This window comes from Panulirus ornatus, chromosome 68 (assembly GCF_036320965.1).
Source record: "Panulirus ornatus isolate Po-2019 chromosome 68, ASM3632096v1, whole genome shotgun sequence".
NCBI classification, from domain to species: Eukaryota; Metazoa; Arthropoda; class Malacostraca; order Decapoda; family Palinuridae; genus Panulirus; species Panulirus ornatus.
In genome coordinates, this window is record NC_092291.1 from 8,946,682 (window position 1) to 8,967,790 (window position 21,109).

The 21,109-nt window shown below is 35.9% G+C and overlaps 1 protein-coding gene across 1 annotated transcript in view; it reads left to right on the plus strand.

Annotated features, from left to right (window-relative positions):
• Positions 1 to 20,885, plus strand: part of LOC139747465 (gamma-tubulin complex component 2-like) — a 28,808-nt gene extending 7,923 nt beyond the window's left edge. Inside the window, 12 exon segments of the mRNA XM_071659828.1 lie at positions 967 to 1,121; positions 2,725 to 2,853; positions 4,408 to 4,584; positions 6,054 to 6,228; positions 7,318 to 7,468; positions 7,580 to 7,810; positions 8,185 to 8,379; positions 10,654 to 10,828; positions 12,684 to 12,827; positions 15,966 to 16,037; positions 18,479 to 18,645; positions 19,714 to 20,885. Of these exon segments, the coding sequence (XP_071515929.1) occupies positions 967 to 1,121; positions 2,725 to 2,853; positions 4,408 to 4,584; positions 6,054 to 6,228; positions 7,318 to 7,468; positions 7,580 to 7,810; positions 8,185 to 8,379; positions 10,654 to 10,828; positions 12,684 to 12,827; positions 15,966 to 16,037; positions 18,479 to 18,645; positions 19,714 to 19,840 (1,898 nt within the window). The 3' untranslated portion in view covers positions 19,841 to 20,885.
• Positions 20,886 to 21,109: the final 224 nt, after the last annotated feature.

Below are 21,109 nucleotides of genomic sequence, written 5' to 3' on the forward strand. Positions count from 1 at the left end.
ATATGTACATGTGTATATATGTATATGTCTCTGTATGATAAATATATAGAATATCTGTGTATGGATATGAGTGGATGGGTTGTTCTTTGTATGTTTCTTGGTGCTACTTCCCACGTATTCCCTCCGTGTCACAGAAGGTGACTAAAAGGGGATGGAGCAGGGGGCTGGAAATCATCCCCCTCTCATTTTTAATTTCACAAAAGAAGGAACAGAGAAGGGGCCAAGTGAGGATATTCCCTCAGGCTCAGTCCTTTGTTCTTGACACTACCTCTCTAATGCCGGAAATGGCAAATATGTATGAAAAGAATAGAAATATATGGGGATAGGGGAGAAAGAATACTTTCCATGTATTCCCTGTGTGTCATAGATGTCTCTGTATGATAAATATATAGAATGTCTGTGTATGTATATATGTGTGTATATGAGTGGATGGGTTGTTCTTCGTATGTTTCATGGTGCTACTTCCCACATATTCCGTCTGTGTCACAGAAGGTGACTAAAAGGGGATGGAGCAGGGGCCTGGAAATCCTCCCCTCTCATTTTTGATTTTCCAAAAGAAGGAACAGAGAAGGAGCCAAGTGAGGATATTCCCTCAGTCTCAGTCCTTTGTTCTTAACACTACCTCTCTAATGCCGGAAATGGCAAATATGTATGAAAAGAATAGAAATATATGGGGATAGGGGAGAAAGAATACTTTCCATGTATTCCCTGTTTGTCATAGATGTTGCATAAAAGGGAAGGGAGTGAGGGGCTGGAAATCTTACCCTCTCGTTTATGATTTTACAAAAGAAGGAACAGAGAATCGGGCCAAGTGAGGATATTCCCTCAAAGGCTCAGTCCTCTGTTGTTAACACTGCCTTGCTAATGCGGGAAATGGTGAATATGTATTAAAAAAATAGATATAGATATATCAAATTGCTTGTTATCACAATTGGTCCTGATATTATGAATGTGTTTTCCTTTCAGAGCCATCTCTAAGTACATTAGTGAGTCGCATCCTGCCTTTGTGTGGGTACTATTCTCAGTTGATAAGGTTTATTGAGAACAAGAGTTGCTACCACCATGGCTTGGTAAATCAGGCACTATCTGCATCTATCACCAACCTCATCAAAGACTATATGGTAAGAAAAAGTTGTTTCTTAAATATTTCTGTTACATAAAACTGATAAATACAAAACTTTTATTTGATCTGATTAATATGAGTATCAGGAATACAGTATATTTCCATTTTTGGTAACATTAGAATTATTGTCAAACAAAAATAAGTGCACAAAAACAAAGCAGATACAGCCACAGGACAGTGACCAGGCCTTTGGAGTCATACAAGAACCTTTGGGTTTTTGTACACATATATTGCTATTACTTTCTCATTCTTTCATACTTGTTTGCCAGTACCTGCATGAGCAAGGTATCATCCAGAACAGATGATTGGGCCATAGAGGAAAAAGATCATCATTTGGCTTCCTCTGTTCCTCCTTTGGAAAGTAAAACAGAAGGGTGGGACTTCAAGCCCCTTACTTGCATCCATCTTAGTTACCTATTACAGCACACATGAGATCCATTGGCAATATTCTTTCTCTCCTATCCGTAGGGATGACGACATTATTATTATAATTATAATTATTATTATTAATATTTTCATTATTATTAAGAAGGGGGTGACTGATTTGTTGATTGGCTAGTTAGGATTTTCAGTGAATTTATGGATCATAGTGCTGTGCCTGAGGATTGGCAAAATGTATGAATAATGCCACTGTTTAAATGCAAGGGGGATAAAGGTGAGTGTTCAAACAACAAGGGTATAAGTTTATTGAGTATACCTAGTAAGTTGTATGGGAAGGTAGTGAATGAGAGAGTATAAGCGTGTATAGATCATTAGAATGAGGAGGAACAGTGTTGTTCCAGAAATGGAACAGAATGTATGGATCAGGTATTTGCATTAAAGAATGTGTGTGACAGATATTTAGAGAAACAGGTGGATTTGTATTTGGCATTTATAGATTTGGAGAAAGCATATGATAGGGTTGATACATATTCCTTGTGGAAGGTCATACAAATATATGGTGTGGGAGGAAAGCTGCTAGAAGCAGTGAGAAGTTTTTATCAAGGGTGTAAGGCATGTGTATGAATAGGGAGAGAGGAGAGTGAATGGTTCCAAGTGATGGTTGCCATGTTTTAGGGGTAAGTGATGTCACCATGGTTATGTGATTTGTTTATGGATGTGGTGGTGAGGGAGGTGAACACAAGATTATTGGAGAAGGGGCAAGTATGCAGTCTTTTAGGAATGAGAGGGCCTGATGATGACAACCTTGCCTTAGGTAAATTTTCACTTCCACTGTAACCTCATTGATGCCTGTTGAGTATTTATTCAATCTTACTATATGTCACCCTGCTGTAAATGTATTTTCCTTATATTTATTTTAGAGAGCTGGTGTGATGTTTTTTCCTTCTCTGCTCATTACACGTTCTCCTGTTTTAAGGTAGCAGTTTGCCTAACTTGAGTAGATGCCCATTTGGTGATGAGAATATACGCTTATGTATTCTCTTGCCAGCCAAAATGTGATATCTTCTCACACCCACACATGTTTTGTAGTACTGCATTTAACTAAAGTTTAAGAATTACTGACTGATGTTAGCTCAGGGCTGAAGACACACCAACATGGATCCACCAAACTGGTTCTCATGTTGTATCGAGATATACAATTGAAAAATATTTTGTTGCAGCTACTGGTGACACAGCTAGAAGAGCTACATCAGCGTTGGGCCCTAACTCTCCATAAGCTGTATTTCTATGTTGAGAAGACCATGGCAGTTATGGACATGTTAGCATGTGTAACTAGAGTTATCAACAAGGTGAGTAAAGTAGAAGGTGTGATAATGGTGTCAGTTACAAACTTTAATAGGAGATGAGAGGTATTTTTAAAAAGCAGGAGTGTATTAGGCAGGTGTTGAAGAATGATGGTGACAGAAATTTATGAGATGGAGAAAGTATTTGAAAAGCCTGACAGGAAATTAAGGTAAATAAGGTGCATCTATTGATACAGTAAGTAGAGGTAAATAAAGAAAGAAATTGATATATGGGAGAGGTAGACATTACAAAGGAGGAAGTATGAAGAGCAGTAAAGCTCGTAGAGATGGAAAATTCTGGTTATGTAGATGGATTGGTGATTGGAGTTGAAGCTGCCGTTGAGTGGATTTGAAAAGTGTATAAGGAAGCATGGAAAAGTGGTCTTGGGCCTGATGACCAAACAAAAGCAGTAACAGTGCCAGTGTTTAAAGGAAAAGGAAGCAAAAGTTATTGTAAATATTATGGAGGTATGCTTCTTGACAGTAGTTTGCAAGGTGTACAGTAGGAAAGTGAATAAACATTTCCTTGGAATAATTGAATCCCTTGCTGGTGAAGAACAATGGAAGATAAGGAAAGGAAGTTGATCATTAGATAAAGTTTGAAAGAATATGATAGTGCATACAGAATTAATGTATTTAGAAAATGCTCAGGATCAGTGAATAGGAAAGCTGTATGGGCAGTTGTGACTTGAATTGGTTTGCAGGGAAGACTGTTGAATACTGTTAAAAGCTTTTAAAATGGAAGTGCAAGTGTAAGTGATGGTATGAGTGAGTGATTTGAAATAGATATGGAAATGCTTCAAGGTTGTTTGATAGCACCATATTTTTATGAATGGGGCATTATATGAGATGAATGGAAGGTGTGCTGATTGTGGTAGAATGCATGATCACGGAGAAACAATATGGAACTTACCACAGTTACTGTGTCGTTTGTGAAATCAGAGAAAGAGCTGGATTGAATAGTGGGCCAATTAGATGATGTATGCTGGAGGAGTATGTTGCAAGTGATGGCCAGTAAATTTTAAGACACAAGTTGTCAAAGGAGATAGGAGATCACAGTGTAGTATCAGTTTCCATGGTGAAGAACTGTTAGTTGTGAATGTGTGTAGGTGTTTTGAAGAAAATTTAAGTAACAGTGACAATGGAAAAGCAAAAATTGTTCATAGTCATACAAAGGAGAAAAATTGGAGATGCTCAGAAATTTCAAGTGAATGGAAAAAATTATAATGTGTGCTAGAAGGGACTATATTGATCCATCTCAATGGATTTTATGATGCAGAAGTAGATAGATTATGATGGATCACAGTTTGTATGGTATCAGGTAATTTTATGTCTTACATGATACATTTACCCTTTATTAACTAGCAGAAGAGATGTAAACATGAAAAAGTGCTTGCAAAAATATTGTTGACTGAGAAGTTGTAATGAAGAGGCTTGTCTTTTCTTCCAGTGTTCAGCATGGCTTCATTTACTAGACTGTAGGAACATAAACACATGAGTAAGTCCTCATGATCAGTCAGGTTTACAATTTCTCTAAAAATGTACTTTATTCCTTGACAGTCAGAGGCACATGGAGGTGCAGTCCTGAGCATACTGCATGACCGTACTGTCAGCCTCACAGGTTGTGGACAACTGCAGGATGTTATGGTTTTCCTCACACAGTCTGCAGCTGTACCCTATTTGAATATGCTGGCAAAATGGCTGTACAGAGGCATCATAAATGATCCGTATAATGAGGTAAGGTGTTGAAGACTTTTATATTTTATTACTTTAGTTGGTCAGCTGGTGGAAACCATTGTTTAAAAGAAAATAATTGTAAATCACTTAGATATCACCTCGTAATGAAAGATTTGAATCATTATTTCAACTCGGCCTTTTATGTTTGACTCAGTCATCTATGTGAGACTAATTTCACCGATATCCTTTATGATATGAAAAATATGTATAGTGAAATTGGCTCATGTCAATTATTTAGATTTTCAAAGAGCATTCAGTAGAGTCCCATGATAATTATTACCAGCTTAGATTATGTCACATGTCATAGACTGTGTATTTTGATTGACTTTGGCTGTAAACAGAAGTGATCATTATTCATGCCTCATATTAGTTAGGTATAACTGATAAGTTGCTGTTGTAATCATGATTGGGGTCTGTTCTCTTTCTAATATAATGTATATTAACATTCAAGTTTTGATGCTCAATTTGCATCATTTCAGAAACTTTTACTCCATTCCAGTGCTGTATATTGTAATTTGCTTTGAAAATTACTTGAAAGTCTATTTTGAGTCATTATGAGAAGGATCAACACAGATGCCCTGAATGACTTCATTAGTAATTTCAGCACAGTTATTGGTTATGTTGATGGCATAATTAAAGCTGGTGATCTTTATGTATAGCATTGGAAGTGTAATATAATGTTAAAGATGGAGTTATTGTTAGTTATTTCGGAGATGGAGTGATGGTGATGATAATGTTGGTGGTGAAATTGGAGATGAAGAGGAAATTTTCATGTCATTAGGGAGGTAAGATTTTATAACATGACTTTTTCCTCTTACTGTGTAGCATAAATACATAAATGTAAAAGCAATTAATGTACAGTGAAAACAGTGTGAAATTATGTAAAATTGTGTGCCACATATCTTCAGTGTGTCTCTGCCTGTTTCACTTTGCAGTAGCTGGATATGAAAACCCCTGGCATGCAAGTGTCAGTGACATTTCTGGTGGATTATGTTATTGAATATCAAAAAATACAGACAGCCCTAAACTCTTGTACTGTCATCGCTGACTGACTGGTTTGTATGTAATTAATAATGTGAATTTAGTGTTGTTTGTAAACCTTCTAAGAAGATTTAAAGGGACATGTTGCTGTTCTTTGTAGGTTGCTAAGGCTCTTAAAGAAATCTTTGTTTTGCAAAAGTAATTTATTTTCATTTGTTTATATCCCGAAATGTTATCATCTTTATATTGAATACCTGTATAGTATTTTGATGATTTATATGATTTTAATGAAAGTTCAGTTATTTTGAACTTAAAGATAAATTTTTCACTAAAAGATAAATTTTTCACACAGCTCCATCCACTAGGCAAAAATTTGCTCTTGTTATTGATATGTGCACCCATGCTAGTAAGGTTGTTGTAAAGAAAAATATTACCTGTAGATTTTTTTCTATATTCTTGATATATGAAATTTCTGAATCACTTTTCAGTTTATGGTAGTGGACAGAGAAAGTGGCTGTGAAGAGAATGAGGAAGAAGATCTGGCTGATGATTACTGGGAGAAGCGGTACACTGTCGTTCCTCAGAATATTCCCACATTCTTGCAAGTACATGCAAATGTTATTCTTCGTACTGGAAAGTATTTGAATGTAATACGCCAGTCAGGTGAGTGGTTTTCGTACAGTTAATGACCAGTTCATGATTTTCATAAGATCACTTGGTGAAATTATTTACTAGACATGTGTGATATATATTTTGTGTCTTTTAAGTTTACCTTATTGAATATAAAGAAAATTTAACATGCAAACTAGGGTTACATGGAGATAGATATATTGTTCCAGATCCCCACTTGCAGAGCACCACAGGCCCTTCTTAACAACTATTATAGTAATTAGTACTCGATGCCATAATCATTTAAACATTTTTAAGAAAATTTCAACATATTTTCTCTCACGTTGAATAAGTTTTGTATGATGGGACTACTTTTTGCACTCGGGCAGTCCTGCAAGGATGACCACTTCTAGTAACATCCACTAACAGCAGCTAGACCCTGATACCCTGAGTATCAGCACTCCAAAATATAATTTTTCTTCATAGTCTAACCAATCATAGCTCTCAGAATAAGATTATTATTACCTTTTGTCCAGAGTGCCGGTAAATGATAGTATTGACCTCTTGCAAGCTAGGTATGTTAGTGCTCTACCCTGGTGCAGGTAGCTGAGAAGCTCCTTTACCCTCATTTTATACTCTTTCAATATGAAGAAGGCAGTCTTCTATCACAATATAGAATTACAATTCTGAATGTAGCATGAAGGATACATTTTGAATGGAAATAGAGTGACATGCATGGGGAGGTAGGTATTAACTTTGCTACTGCCACAGACTATCTTTGCACCTCTCCATCATAGAAAAACAAGCTCTTTAAATGATAGATAATAAAACTTATGAATTTTGATCACATCCCCAGTTTCATGATGAGACCTAGTAGAAAGGTAGCTGGGGATAAAATGCCTCGCGTAAAGTTTGTAACATGGCTTACACATTATGATATTTTAATACCTGAGGAGACTTCAGGTTCAGATTTTTCAAGATCTTCTAATAATCATTTATCAGTGTAAGCATTGAAGTTTTACAATGAGAAAGTGAACACAAGCTTCACTTTCCTATAATTTTTGTTGCACCCACTTTACCTTGAAAAGTTAATTGCTGAAGGCTTTCAAATAATTCATCTTTATTTTTGTTTTTCTCTTGTAGACCGTAGTGTAGTGTGTCCTGATCAGGAGGAACTGGTATATAGTGTACGTGACCAGTCATATGCTGAAGTTATTGAGAGAACATACAACTTTGCCTCCAAGAGGTTACTGGAAATGCTGATGAAAGAAAAAGACCTGATGGGACGACTAAGGTTAGGACATTGTTGCATGTACTTCATTATATTTCAGAGAAAATGATAGTTACTATATTTTGGTTTAACTTATTTAACTTCTCCCATGAAATATTATCTTTTTAACTTCAGATCTGTAAAACATTACTTCTTACTGGATCAAGGTGATTTTGTGGTCCAGCTCATGAGTTTGTGTGAAGATGAATTGAGCAAGAATATTGATGATGTATTGCCCACAAGACTTGAATCATTGCTGGAGTTAGCACTCAGGACATCAGCAGCTAATAATGACCTGTACAAGGATGACATTGAATGTGACTTGCAACCCATAACCCTAATGAATCAGATGTTGAGAATTTTAAGGTGTGTTTCCTTGCTAATTCTTTACAGTGATCAAAAACCTATCATGATACCATTAATGCCAGCTTCCATATCATTTTATTATTTATTGTATTTTGGTGATTTAAGGTAGACATGACCTTTACCATTTGTTAGAATCATATTCTTACTTCTCTTTTAAAGACATTCTGTATTGTATGTTGAAGTATGTGCACTGAATATTGTATATCTAAAACTTTAAATAGTAACAGGAAATTGCCTGTGAATATACTGAAGTAGTAAGAATTTCTGGTTAGTCTGCTGTTAGAAACATGGAAACTATTTTTTTATATAGAGCTTTGTGCCAATAACACACAATATGCACCATAGTGAATATCTCATTCTGGCTCCCTTCACAGCATAGAGACAGAAGATGAGCGAGAGTACTACCCACAAGAGGAGAGACTGCAGTTGACTGGGCTTCAAGGATTCTCACTTGGTTACCGGGTGACATGGCCAGTCTCACTGGTGCTGGACCGCAAGACTATAGCTTGCTACCAGATGATCTTCAGACATCTATTTTATTGTAAACATGTGGAGAAATTGCTTTGCAGGTAGATCAGATAATGGAGAACTTGGCCATACACTACTTCAACAAGTTATTTTATAGGAGAAATTCATAGCTTAAGTAACATTTTATCTAGGTAGACATCGTTCATCACATAATGTGCTATCCATCAACTGAATCTCTCTTTACAGTTCTATCATCCTTTGACTGGATTACATTTGTTAGTTTTACCTTCCCAGAGATTTTGTTTAGCTCTCTAAAGTTACCTCCAATGTTATCTTCTATTCAAGTTTGAGTAGTTCTTATTACATCATTACTTCATCATTCTGTTTAGTGAAGTTCAATCACTGCATGATTATCAGAGTAGCATTCCATATCTGTTTTTCCGAAATTCAGGTTATTGTGTATGAAAAATTAGTCAAGAGTTAATGGTGGGTATTTCCGAAGTCCACCTGCAAGTAGTTACATGACAAGTGAGAAGTCACATGTAACAAGGTTGTATCAGTGTCAGCAGACAGAAGGGACTGCAACCTTACCATGGTCTTTGTCGTCCCTAAGGAATTCTTTATTTCCTTGCTCCTGCATGGAATGCAGCCTTGAAGATGCAAGAATCCCACAGAAGGGGTACTAGAATTGTATGGTAATGATAGTTGACAGTGCATCAGCCCTTTGACAAGAACAGATTCAATTATGTGCTCTCTATCTATTTATGTCTCTTATGCCTATTCTCTTTGGGAACTCCCTCAAGTGGGTGGCCATGGCTAAAGAGTCATAATAACCTTTGCACTTTAGTACCTCTTCTGAGTCTTAAATGCATTACCCTTAACAGGCCGTGCTTACCTAATGTTCCTACACACTACTTATACCAAATGTGTGTACCTATTTTTCCAACCTCGTACATAATGCTCCCAGCTCATGTTTCTACCTACTACACCTATCAAATGTTTCTATCTACAATTTCTGTCTTATACTCGTACCATTTTGCCAAAAGCAGGGCTAGTGCAAAGTGCACACCACAGGAAAAATCTAGAATTTTGAGTTAAGTGTTGTCAAATGTTATTTGTGATAAGGAGAGATTGTGTATTTGTGGACAGAATGCCTGCAGTCCACTTATGGGTGAGGCAGAAAGAAAAAACAGCCACTTGGGTCAAAGGAGTGCATCTCGAAAACCACTGAAGTGTTAGCAAACTACACAGCCATCACTAACACTCCCAATACCCATGCAGGTAATACTGGTAATAGTCCTCCCTGGTCGATGGCTGCCTGCCAACTAAAACGTACTTTGGTTACGTTCTAGCGTTAAATGTTTTATTAAATACAGTTTGAATATTTTGGGTCTCCATGATTCTTTTTTCCCATACAAATCCAGTGTTTTCAGTCGACAACTGTGTAAAGTAATTAAAATCTACCATAATTAGAACTTTTCCACATGAATAGGCCTTATTATGTTGCATCCAGGAGCATCTTATTCCTGCTTTTATTATTTGATCTGGTTCAACGGGTCTTTTTTGGTGATGATATACTGTAAATGGTAATAATGATTTTCTTCTTGTTGCTTTTCATTTTGAACTCTTTCATTGTATCAAAAGAATCACTTGTCTGAAATTTTAGGTTGCCTTATTCTAGAAAGTCAAACTTCCATCTTTGTCTTCTTTTTTCCTTCAATACTGTCTGACCTGCAAGGAACAATGAATATTAATTCATCTTGGCTTGTTTTTCAACAATGCAAGTGATATTTGCTTTGATTTACCTCAGTGCATTCTGAAAACTCCAGTAATTGGACATTGAACCATTAGTCCATCAGGATTCATATACTGTAAACTACTTTTATACATACTTTTCCAATGTTTGATATTCTTACCCTTGGGGATGGGGGAGAAATAATACTGATCATGTATTTCCTGCACAGAAGGCAACTAAGAGGGGCAAGATTGGGATGTTCCAAATCCTCTCCTGTAGTACTTTCTAAAATAAGGAACAGGAAATAGCCAGAATGATCTTTTTTCCTGTAAAGGCTCAGTAATCAGTTCTGGACTCTACCTCCCTCATGTGGGAAATGACAAACAAGTATGAAAGAAGTATTACATATTTCATCATATTTTGGAAACTCGTGTTCTGCCATGTTTACCAGATTAGTATTATCCTTTATGGTATTTGTTATAGATTGTCATTATTGTAGGTGAGGTCTGAAGATAGATAACAAAGAAAGCACAGTTATTTTCATGTCAGAAGTGTATACAATTTGTTTGCATTTTGATTTCTTGTCATGTTATCAAATTCATGGAGTCTATAACACAATTAATGCAGTAGTGTCTTGCAGAGTCTGGGTCAGTAATAAAGTGGCCAAAAGCTTTCCTCTGTCAGCTTCCCGCACCTACACTGCAGCATTTGCTCTGAGGCAGCGGATGCTCAACTTCATCCAAAATATTGAATACTACATGATGTTTGAGGTTATAGAACGTAACTGGCAGACTTTCATAAGTAAAATGCAGAAGGTTGGTTTTATACATGAGTCTTGTATATGAATGAAATGTAAAGGCATTTGGTGTTCACTTTCTTTTGTTCTATGTTTTTTCCTAAATATGTGCTGCATGCTGGTGTTTTTGTATAGAATGCCACAAGTTTCTACAGTGCACATTTATTTTATGTGCTCATTGCTTGTGTGGGCAAAATGATTTACTCATTTAATTCTTTATCTATCCTTCCTGAACTGAACATAATTCAGTAAAAATTAACACAAGCATGTTTGCCATTTTCTTCAGTAGTGAGGTAGCTCCAGGAACAGACAAAGAACGGCTTCATTCACTCACATTGTTACGTAGTAAACCAAATACCACTTGGCATATCTTGGGAAATGTTTTATGGTCATGTGCATATGTACATGAATCATTTAACAGCACTCCTTAGGACTTCAGAAAAAGACTTTTTAGAGTAACAGTAAGAAGCTAGAATATTTCTAAACATATATTAACTGTAAAGTATCATTTGTGTCATAGAGTAGTGCATGGTGTATCATTTGATTTGCTTAGTATAATATTTCTTCATATCATATATATCCGGTACCACCAACATTGTGCATACATAAGATATGAGAGTAGAATGTGGTACAAACAAACAGGAATTATATGCCCTTTCTTGAGTTGCGGAAGGATCAATCCAGTGCTGTACCTGTGTAAGAAATAAGAGCAGAGTGTGAAATCCTAAGGTATCAAACATGTCATCCAAACCCCTTCCCCCAGCTTTCTCAGCACTCCGTGAGGCCAGCACAGAGCTGTTTATATTACTGTATGTGTATTTTCATTTACTTTTACATGCCAGCTTATCATTTCAGAAGAAAAATACTTTTTGTGTTCATATGATGATGGTATGTTTAACTCTTCCATGCTGTTTAAGGGTTTAAGTGTGGGTAGAGATCCAGTCTAATTCATCTATTCTGTTTATATCTCTGCTGCCCATTTCCTCCAGGAACTCCCTTAAGGGGGTGGCCACAGGAAAAGAATCTTCATAACTGATGAACTCCAGTGCTCCTCTGTAGCCTTTAGTGCCTCACCCTTACAGGCCACTGGCAAAGGGCAACTCTAGTGCAGTGTTTCCAGGGGCATTTACCTAAAGTTCCTCCCACCTACTTCTACCTAATGTTCCAACCTGCTACCTCTATCTAATGCAACTGCTTAATGTTCCTACCTACCGCTTCATCCTAATGTTCCTACCTAATCCTCCTGCCAAATGTTCCTGCCTCCTACTTTTATTTATCGCTCCTACCATTTTGCTAAAAGGCAGGGCTGGCACATAGTATTCACCACAGGAAAATCTAGAGTTATGAAGAATGAGTTTAGTGTTGTCAGGTGTTATGTGTGACAAAGAGAGATTGTATGTTTGTGGACAGAATGACAGCAGTCCATGTGTGGGTGAGGCAGAAAGAAAAGACAGCTACCTGGGTCAAAGGAGTGCAACCTGACAACCACTGAAATGCTAGTTCACTTTTATTTTTTATTTCATTTTTTTACTAAAGCTGAGACAGCACAGGCAGCTGAGGCCCTAATCAAGACCATTCTATTGACCAACCCCTAAGGGTAGATAAACAGCTGGGTTGACTGTAGACCGACTGCCACAGCCAGGACTTGAATCTTTGTGAATGTGTGATAGTCAGGAATGCTAACCATTACTCCACAGGAGTCCATAGAAAAAATGCAGCTCCACTGGGAGCTGAAAAGCATTTTCTTTGGTTCTTGGGGGGGAAACTGTCAAACTTGAAAGGTTAACTGGAATAGGTAAACATGAATTATTGTGGGTAAAGGATGTTCCATCATACCTAAATATATGTATGTAACCTCATATTTCTTTCCACAGGTGGAGAATGTAGATGAAGTGCTAGCATTTCATAATGATTTCCTAAGTGGCTGTTTGAAGGACTGTATGCTTACATCACCAGAACTTCTACGCATGATTTCTAAACTCACCACAATTTGTGTCAGCTTTGCCAATTTCATAGAGGTATGTTTTTGCACTGGATAGTGTGATGTACTGTATATGCAAAACATGATATGTGTTCGTAGTTAACTGATCGTTGTTGTGAGGTTAAGTATAGATAGATAGATGTCTATAGCTTGGGAAGTTACACACAGGTACATTGATGTTCTGATCTGTGTTTAGAAAGTTGCAAATGTAAGTGAAATTAGAATTTTATTAAGGAGGCTCTTAGATTATTACAGGCAGTATAGGCCTTCAGTAGGTCACCCTTTGCAGAGTGTTAAAGCAGAAATGGATTTTTTCATGAGAGTGGAAAATGAATTTGATAAACTGATGTAATATGTAGGCATTGAGTGCTTTACCATTTTGACAAGAGGTACTGGATAGAAGTATATGCATACATGTGTATGATTGGAATACCCTCCACAACATACAAGATAGTGTTACATGTATTTAAGAAAGAGATTTTTTAAGGCTCCACTCACTGACAAAGATATTTTGGACACTCACACATCCTTCCCAAGGGACTTCCTATATCTTTGGCACCCACTACTGTGCCCCTGGTGCCTATACTTAAGATTGCTCAGAATGATGAACTATGTGTTTCTAGAATAAGAATGCTAAGAATTCATAAGAGAAAATAATGGTTTTGATAATTTTTGAGTGCCAAGTCATGTAATACAAAAATTGTGAAATTATTGGCATATTTAGAATTGGCTAGTCTGGTAAATAACACATTTACCTAAACTGGGAATGATTCAGTCTTTAGTATTGTTTATTCATGAAAAAAATTTTTGAATTGAGAAAAATCTTTTTGACTTTTTTTTTGTGGACTCAAGAGACCAAAAGAAACAGTTGAGGACAGAAAAGGTTAACCATGGTAAACACTTTCATTCCATGTCAGGTACCATTGCAAGGAAAATATTATTCGCTTAGCTAAGTACTTAGATTTTTCTCTCTCTTTTATTTTATCATCCAGTGCCTGTTCGCTGAACAAAGCAGGTTAAGCTTTGCATCCCTTCTTCCTAACAAGATTTCCCCACAACCGCTAGTCACACCACTATCCTCACACAGCTTCACTCTTAGTGTCAGCATTATTATTCTTCACAGTTTTGGTTGTTGGAGATGAGGATTTCATCACTAATCTTTCATACTAAATGCACTATATCTTACTCTCATACTATTTTAATTCACCTTGCCAGAGGCCATGTGATCTTTTATCATCCCTTGTTATCTGTCATCATCAATCATCATTTGTTGTCCATATCTTAACCTTTCACATTTGAATCACCTCTGACTTCAAACTTACTGTGCTTGTTTGAACCAAACTTGGATTGGGTTGCCTCATCAAAATTGTGTCTGTTGAACCCATTCTCATCCAAGATTCCCACTGGTTTTGATAAAGCCAGGTGAGCAGTACACACTCATGGGAGCCTCAGATTTTTATTGTGTAAAAGGTATAATGGAAAATAATTCAGGCAGAATCAGTATTTGCACAGTCACACTTTATGATTCTGCAGTTCGTGATAGTTTTCATGCTCAAAATTTTAGTGTGCAATTTTTTGTATTGTAAACTTTTTGTGAGTGGTTTGGTGTGGAAAGTTAGTTGAAATGAACAACATAGTCTGCCTGTAACAACGATAATAATGGTGATGGCATGTATAACAGTATTGTAACAGTATAGTACTTTATAACCAGACAAGACATTATACTGAACGTAATGATACAGTTACTGTATGCAGTAAAATGACATGGCTCTATGAGTGGGTGGACGCTCATAAGAACTGTTGGATTTCTGTATATGTTCTTTTAGCAAGAAGTGTTCATTGTGATTTACAGTTGTATGTGTAGGCTCCAAACAAAACTTATATAGAGTATCAACATCACACAGACTTAGAAAAGAAAATTTCTCTCAAGGGTCAGTCAGATTATCTCTCAAACTGTGAGAGAATCTTTAGGATTCCTGGAAGTCATAAACTTTTGAACCCCCTGCTTTATGAAGGATGAATGCATCCCACTTTTTGCCAGCAACCTGTTTGGCACTAGCAACCCACTGGGTCAGCATGGGTCTGCCACTAACCAATTAGCAGCCTCCACTAGGCCATGAAATCTTTATCCGACTGGCTTTGTTATTGACTTGCCTTGTAATTCTGTGGATTCTGTATACTTGTGGATGCTCATTTCCAACTTTTTCTTTATCCTGGCTTCCACTTAAACATGGATAAGTATCCCATCATGATTTGGTTTGGTTATGGAATTATATATAGAGTAATTTGTGAAGTAAGGTTGTATAATCTCCGCATGCACATACATTTATTGAAACATGCATAAGTAGTGATCATAATTCATGATGCAGCTTTATATTTTAGAAACTTGCAGCTGAATGTTATTGCATGTGGAGGAAGTATTTATCAGTGATGAAGGTCACATCTTACAGTTTCATTATGAGTGATGATTTCTTATCTTTAGTTTAGTGTTTATTGGTCTGAGTTATAAAAAAACAGATACATATGTACATATCAGAATACTTGATAATAATCGCTACAGTTTGGATTCAGTTCAGCCATTAAAAGTACCTGTGTATATTGTGTTAGGTGAAATGACATAATGTAGAATACCCAGTGTGCCTTCTCTAGTAATAAAACGTAATTCTAGGAAGTAACATGAAATAAAACATCATAAAATTTGAGAATGCAAAATTTAAAAGAAGGATTTTAGACTCATCTAATTCATTTTTTTTAATCTTTTCTCTAAATTTTTCTCATATCTCTTTACTTCCCTGTCCTGTCCTTGCTACAAACCAATTCCTCTGGAAATTTTGTCCACCCCTCATACAATTAACTTTTCTTCCTTTTCCTCCATAAATTCCTACTTTATTCACTATTCCTTTATAATCTTACAATATCTGCCTTGACTTACCAATTCTTATCAAATATTATCCCTTCTTAACTTGAACTCCTTCCCTTTTATTTTGTGATCCCTTTATCCATTGTTCAATGATCCTTCTCTCCTTCAACATTGATTCCTCTGTTACCCTCGTAAACCACAATGCCATCTTCCTTCACTAATTATTTTCCTTTTCATTTCCCTTCTGCCATAATTCCTATACCCATGATTTTATTTCTCCCTCCCACTTCAACTGTTCAACCCTCCCCTCTCCAGAGAATGAAAAAATACTACTTGGAAGCAGAGCTATGGATGTCTGATGAGCGAAGAGACTCGATAGATCGTGAGGTATTCGTAACAATGAGCTTTCACCCATGCCTCTAGAGAGTGCTTTTTATTGTTAATAGGAGTTTCATAATTTACTTGGGAATATATCTGCATGATGGTAGTTAATCACCCAGATATATCGAAGACATTCATTTTAGTCAGCATGGCTAAAAATCAGTTACACTGAGTTTTAGATGTGCATTTGTTGACCAGCATCTTATCATGCTTCAAAATATCTGGGATTGACTATTTTGTTGATGTTCTTGCATAAGATTGCATGAAATATTGGAAGTGATAAAAGCTGCTGTAGTTACAGAGCTAGACATATAACATATTTATGATGATATATATTTATGTTGGAAAAGCAAAATTTTCTGAATTCCAGTTTAGAGATTAGCTGAAATTATAGTCGTTTTTATTACTTAATATGTGTTTTAACTTGTTCTGACAAAAAACTACCACCCAGATTCCGTTAAGGAGGACTAAACCATGTAGTTATTGATATGTGTCACTGACCCTTTTTTAAAATAAGCGGGCATCACATTAGCACATAAATGTGTATTTTTAACATCTGTGTTTCCTGTTTTTGTGTGAGAATTAATATGCAGATTTGTATAACTGAAAGTTGCATTGAATATGGTGAAAGATTCGAACTTCAAGTGCTGTTCTAGACAAGAAAAAAAGTGTTTCTCTTAAGATTCAAAGAGCCAAAAAGATGTAATTTCTGAGTAAGCTTGATACATGATTGGGTAATACTGTGCTTTGGGTTAGAAATACTTCCAGTTCATCAGATATTTAGAAGTGATGGCAGAGATTAGAAAATTTTATCATCATATTCATAGAAATAGGTGTAGCCAGTTTTTTGTCATAAGGTAAGAAAATTGCTAGAGACAAATATCTTATTATTTTGACCTCTGAATTGTAGATGAAGTTTCTTATACATTGCATCCTGTTTCTCAACATTTTAGTACATATTTTGCATTTTCTTTCTTTACTTTATATAGAGATAGTCATAGACTGTAGACTGGATTAGAACATATGATTATATTATCCAGATTGTATGTAATTTACAGGTGAAGATACTTTTTACAGGTGAAGAAACTTTTCATGTTTTATGTGCTTTGTCTAAGGATGGCAGGGTATTTTAGTGTGAATGTTTTCTTGAAATTCATTCGATATTCTACATGTACTTCATACCAGATTTTCTTACAGATTTACTCAGTTGTAACATTCTTTATGTATTCTCACATTACACATAGACCATTAATCAACTGATACAAGGATGATACTGTAATAAAAACAATAAGGTGATATGCATCACCATGAGTTTATACTACTTGATTTTCATATTACACTATAAACATGAGATGTACTGTATAAATCTCAGACATTTTATTTTTTAGTCCCTCAAGTTAAGGTTTCCCTTGGCTTTTAACCATTGTGTTTCCCATTTTCTTTTGTAACCAGTATATATGAAGATTGGGCATGAATCACATGTGGACATAAGTGGCAGCATGCTTTGAATACTGTAAAAGATCTTTGCTGATACTGAAATGCATTACAGAGATGTATTTTGGTTGAGATTTAGCTGTTATTTGTATCTGTCGTCCTTACTTTCCTTAATATAGAGCAAAGTGACATGCAGAGTCTTCTAAGCAGGAGTGCCTGAAGCATCTGCTGATGATTGTCACTTTTGTTGTTAAATTCACTTATGTGAAGCAGTCATCATTGGTTGCACAAAAATATGGACTTAGAGCAACAGTTGTTTCAACAAGTATATAGAATGGGAGAGTGAGTGTGGATAAATCTGAAAAGACAAAGATGGAAAATAGAGGCATTAGAAGGATGGGATTGAAGTGTGAATTGTAGAGCACTGGCCTATGCAGAAGCATGGATGTAGCCAAAGACAAGAGTCTTGAGTTGGAGAATGGGTAATCTTTCTACTTCCCTAAGTGGCACTTCCGAGGATGAGTGTTAGTTTCTCACCTGTAAATTCCTCTCAACATTAGCAGAAAAATAGAATGTACAACAGAGTGTGTATGTTGCCTTTAGTCATGTTATGAACAATATAGTCAGGGGTCAAGGTGTAGTAGGAGTTTATGCTTTTGTTTTTGGTTGTTTTTAAATTTTGTTTAGTTCCTGCTTGTGAATTTTGTAGGAAGTGCTTTGCCTCATAATCTGCAGTTAATACATGTTTTGCATCAGAAGAATGCTATAGATTAAGTGGTTTTCTTATATTTAATCAGAGTGGAGAATTGCATGATGGCCATATATTAAAGTGTTGGTTAATTTTGTCATGATGTTGATATTACTTACTTTGATACAGCATTAGATAATTTCTATAAGACTAAGAGGATTCTCTTAAGCAACATTAAAGATATATATATATATATATATATATATATATATATATATATATATATATATATATATATATATATATATATATTATTCCATGCTAGGAATCTCCTGAACCAGCTGCAACAACACATGAAGACAGTCAGAGCTTTGAGCAGACCATTTCCAGGTTTGAGATTCAGTTCTCGGGCATGATCTACACACTTATGGAGAGAATCTCAGAAATGGGTCGGGACAACTACAACGATGCATTGGTTAATGTAATCTATAGGTAAGTTTAGTACTTATCTTGAGGCAGTTGATACACATTTTTATTTTTATTGTCATGTGTTTGTGGTTCCTTAGTTCCCAGTATTTTATTTATTAATAACAAGTAGAATAGATTTTTGTTATGGATATTTGATTGGGATGCCAACAAAGAGGTAAAAATCAAGTAGAATGATGAAATTTTTGTTGTAAAATTTCGATGATAAAGATTAACACCTTGGTTTCCCAATGATGCATATAGTATAATAAAAAAAAAATATGCTTGCATTCTGATGAGACTTTATGTATCATTCACTGTAAAAAGACCCCTCAAAACCCGTTTTTACATCAGATGGTTTAACCCTTAATCAGTGGCCAACATTGTGTGGCATTCTATTAATGTATGGCAACTAACATCGTATAATGTTTTAACTTGACCCACCTGACTTACCCACTTTTCCTTGCATGCACTAGGAAAAGACAAAAAAGGCCACATTCATTCACACTCAGTCTTTAGCTGTCATGTGTAATGCACTGAAACTACAGCTTCCATGTACATGTAAATATTTTTTTTTTCATACATATTTGCCATTTCCCACATTAGTGAGGTAGCATTAAGAACGGAGGACATAGCCTTAGAGAGAAAAATCCTCACTTAGCCCCCTTTTCTGTTTCTTCTTTTGGAAAAGTAAAAACTGGAGGGGAGGATTTCCAGCCTCCTGCTCCCTCCCCTTTGAGTCGCCTTCTATGACTCACGGGGAGTATTTTTCTCCCTTATCCCCAGGGATAGGAAAGTTTTGTGGGGCCTGGATGTGGACAAAAACAGACAAAAAAGGCCACATTTGTTCACACTCAATCTCTAGCTGTCATGTGTAATGCACCAAAACCACAGCTGTATATCCACATCCAGGTCCCACAGACCTTTCCATAGTATACCCCAGATGTTTCACATGCCGTGGTTCAGTCCATTCTTTTATTATTTCCATTAACTGCTAAGACCTTCCATTTAGTCTTATCAGTTATCCTTTCAGTGAATATGGCCATCTACTTATTTAGGAAGTATATTGAATAGTTGTTTATTAATTATCCACAGACTGGACTTCAACATGTACTATGCCAAGAAACATGAACATCTACGGATGGCAACTTCTCCCGAAGCATCGCTTGACTATAATAGTGGTCCTGTGTCTGCTGAGTATGATGGTCAACAGTATCTTTAGAGATGATTGAATTACGCAAATGTTGATGTATCAGAGTATTTAGGTTTTTTGTTTATGATTTAAAAATCACAAAGTATTTCAGGGGATACACAAGTAATGTGTACTAAACCCATCACATTAGACATTCTTCATGGGACCAGGCAAGGCTAGATGAGTATTTTTGTGTTATGCCATATAGAGTTGGTTACTCTATCATGTTAAATTCATGAACTACGTTTATCTTTCCTGGTAGGCTCCAATCCAATTAAAGTAGGAAGTGACCATAAAGTCATAAAGTTCATCATACTTCTTTCTCTTCTTTTTTTTCTGGTCATTTAAAGAGCCATCCCTTATCTTCATGAGGCTTATAGAACTACCATTTACAAAAGTCAGATGAATACAGAGAGAGGAAACATTATCTCAAGTTCATGAAATAGTTTAAGTATTCTTAAACCTTAAGTACCGTAAGATTTTGATAATTGTTTATGATTACAGATGACTACAGTTTGCCTGATTGTTTCAAATTTTATCTAAGTCCTTTGCAGATGTTAAAATCCATTTTTTGTCATCCTTTTCCATGCTTGGTATCTATTTCACTTGTGATACTCTGTGGAATATGCAGAATACCTCAGCAAATGTGTTGAGTGCTGTCAGTGAATCAATGTATGCCTTTTTACTTTTACCACACTAATATTTGAGTTTTCAGAGTTTTCCCACTTTCATAAATATCCTTGAAGGAACCCAGTTGTCTCTTGCTGTTTGAAGATGATCACTAGTAGAAATGTTTGGATAAATTCGTTAAGTGCTGCTTTATTATGACATTATGACAGCAGGAAAAAGCTCACATGATGAAGGTGAGAGAGAAATTTTCAAGAATTAAGTAGCACTGTGAATTACATGAAGAATGAAAAGGTAGTGTATCACCTTGATGCAAAGGATTTTTCCCTTCGTCTCTAATACTGCAGGTGAACATATAGGCAAAAAAAATTGTATGATAACAGTGAAGAAAATTTAGTTTGATGTAGAATCAAAAATTAACTTGGGTCAATAAATGATTTTAAGCATCTGTAAGTGGTGTCATTGACCATATAATGTTGAAATCAAACTCTGACAAGAAGAACAGCTAACTTTCAACTCAAGATTTATACTTTACCATGGGAACAACATTTTAAGGGAGATAGAGTTGAAGCATGCCTTCATGAACACAATTTGTAATTCCACAGCTGAATTAATTTGATCTTGTCTAAGTTCCAGAAATTTATCTGCATTTATGGTAAGAGTAGTGCCTTA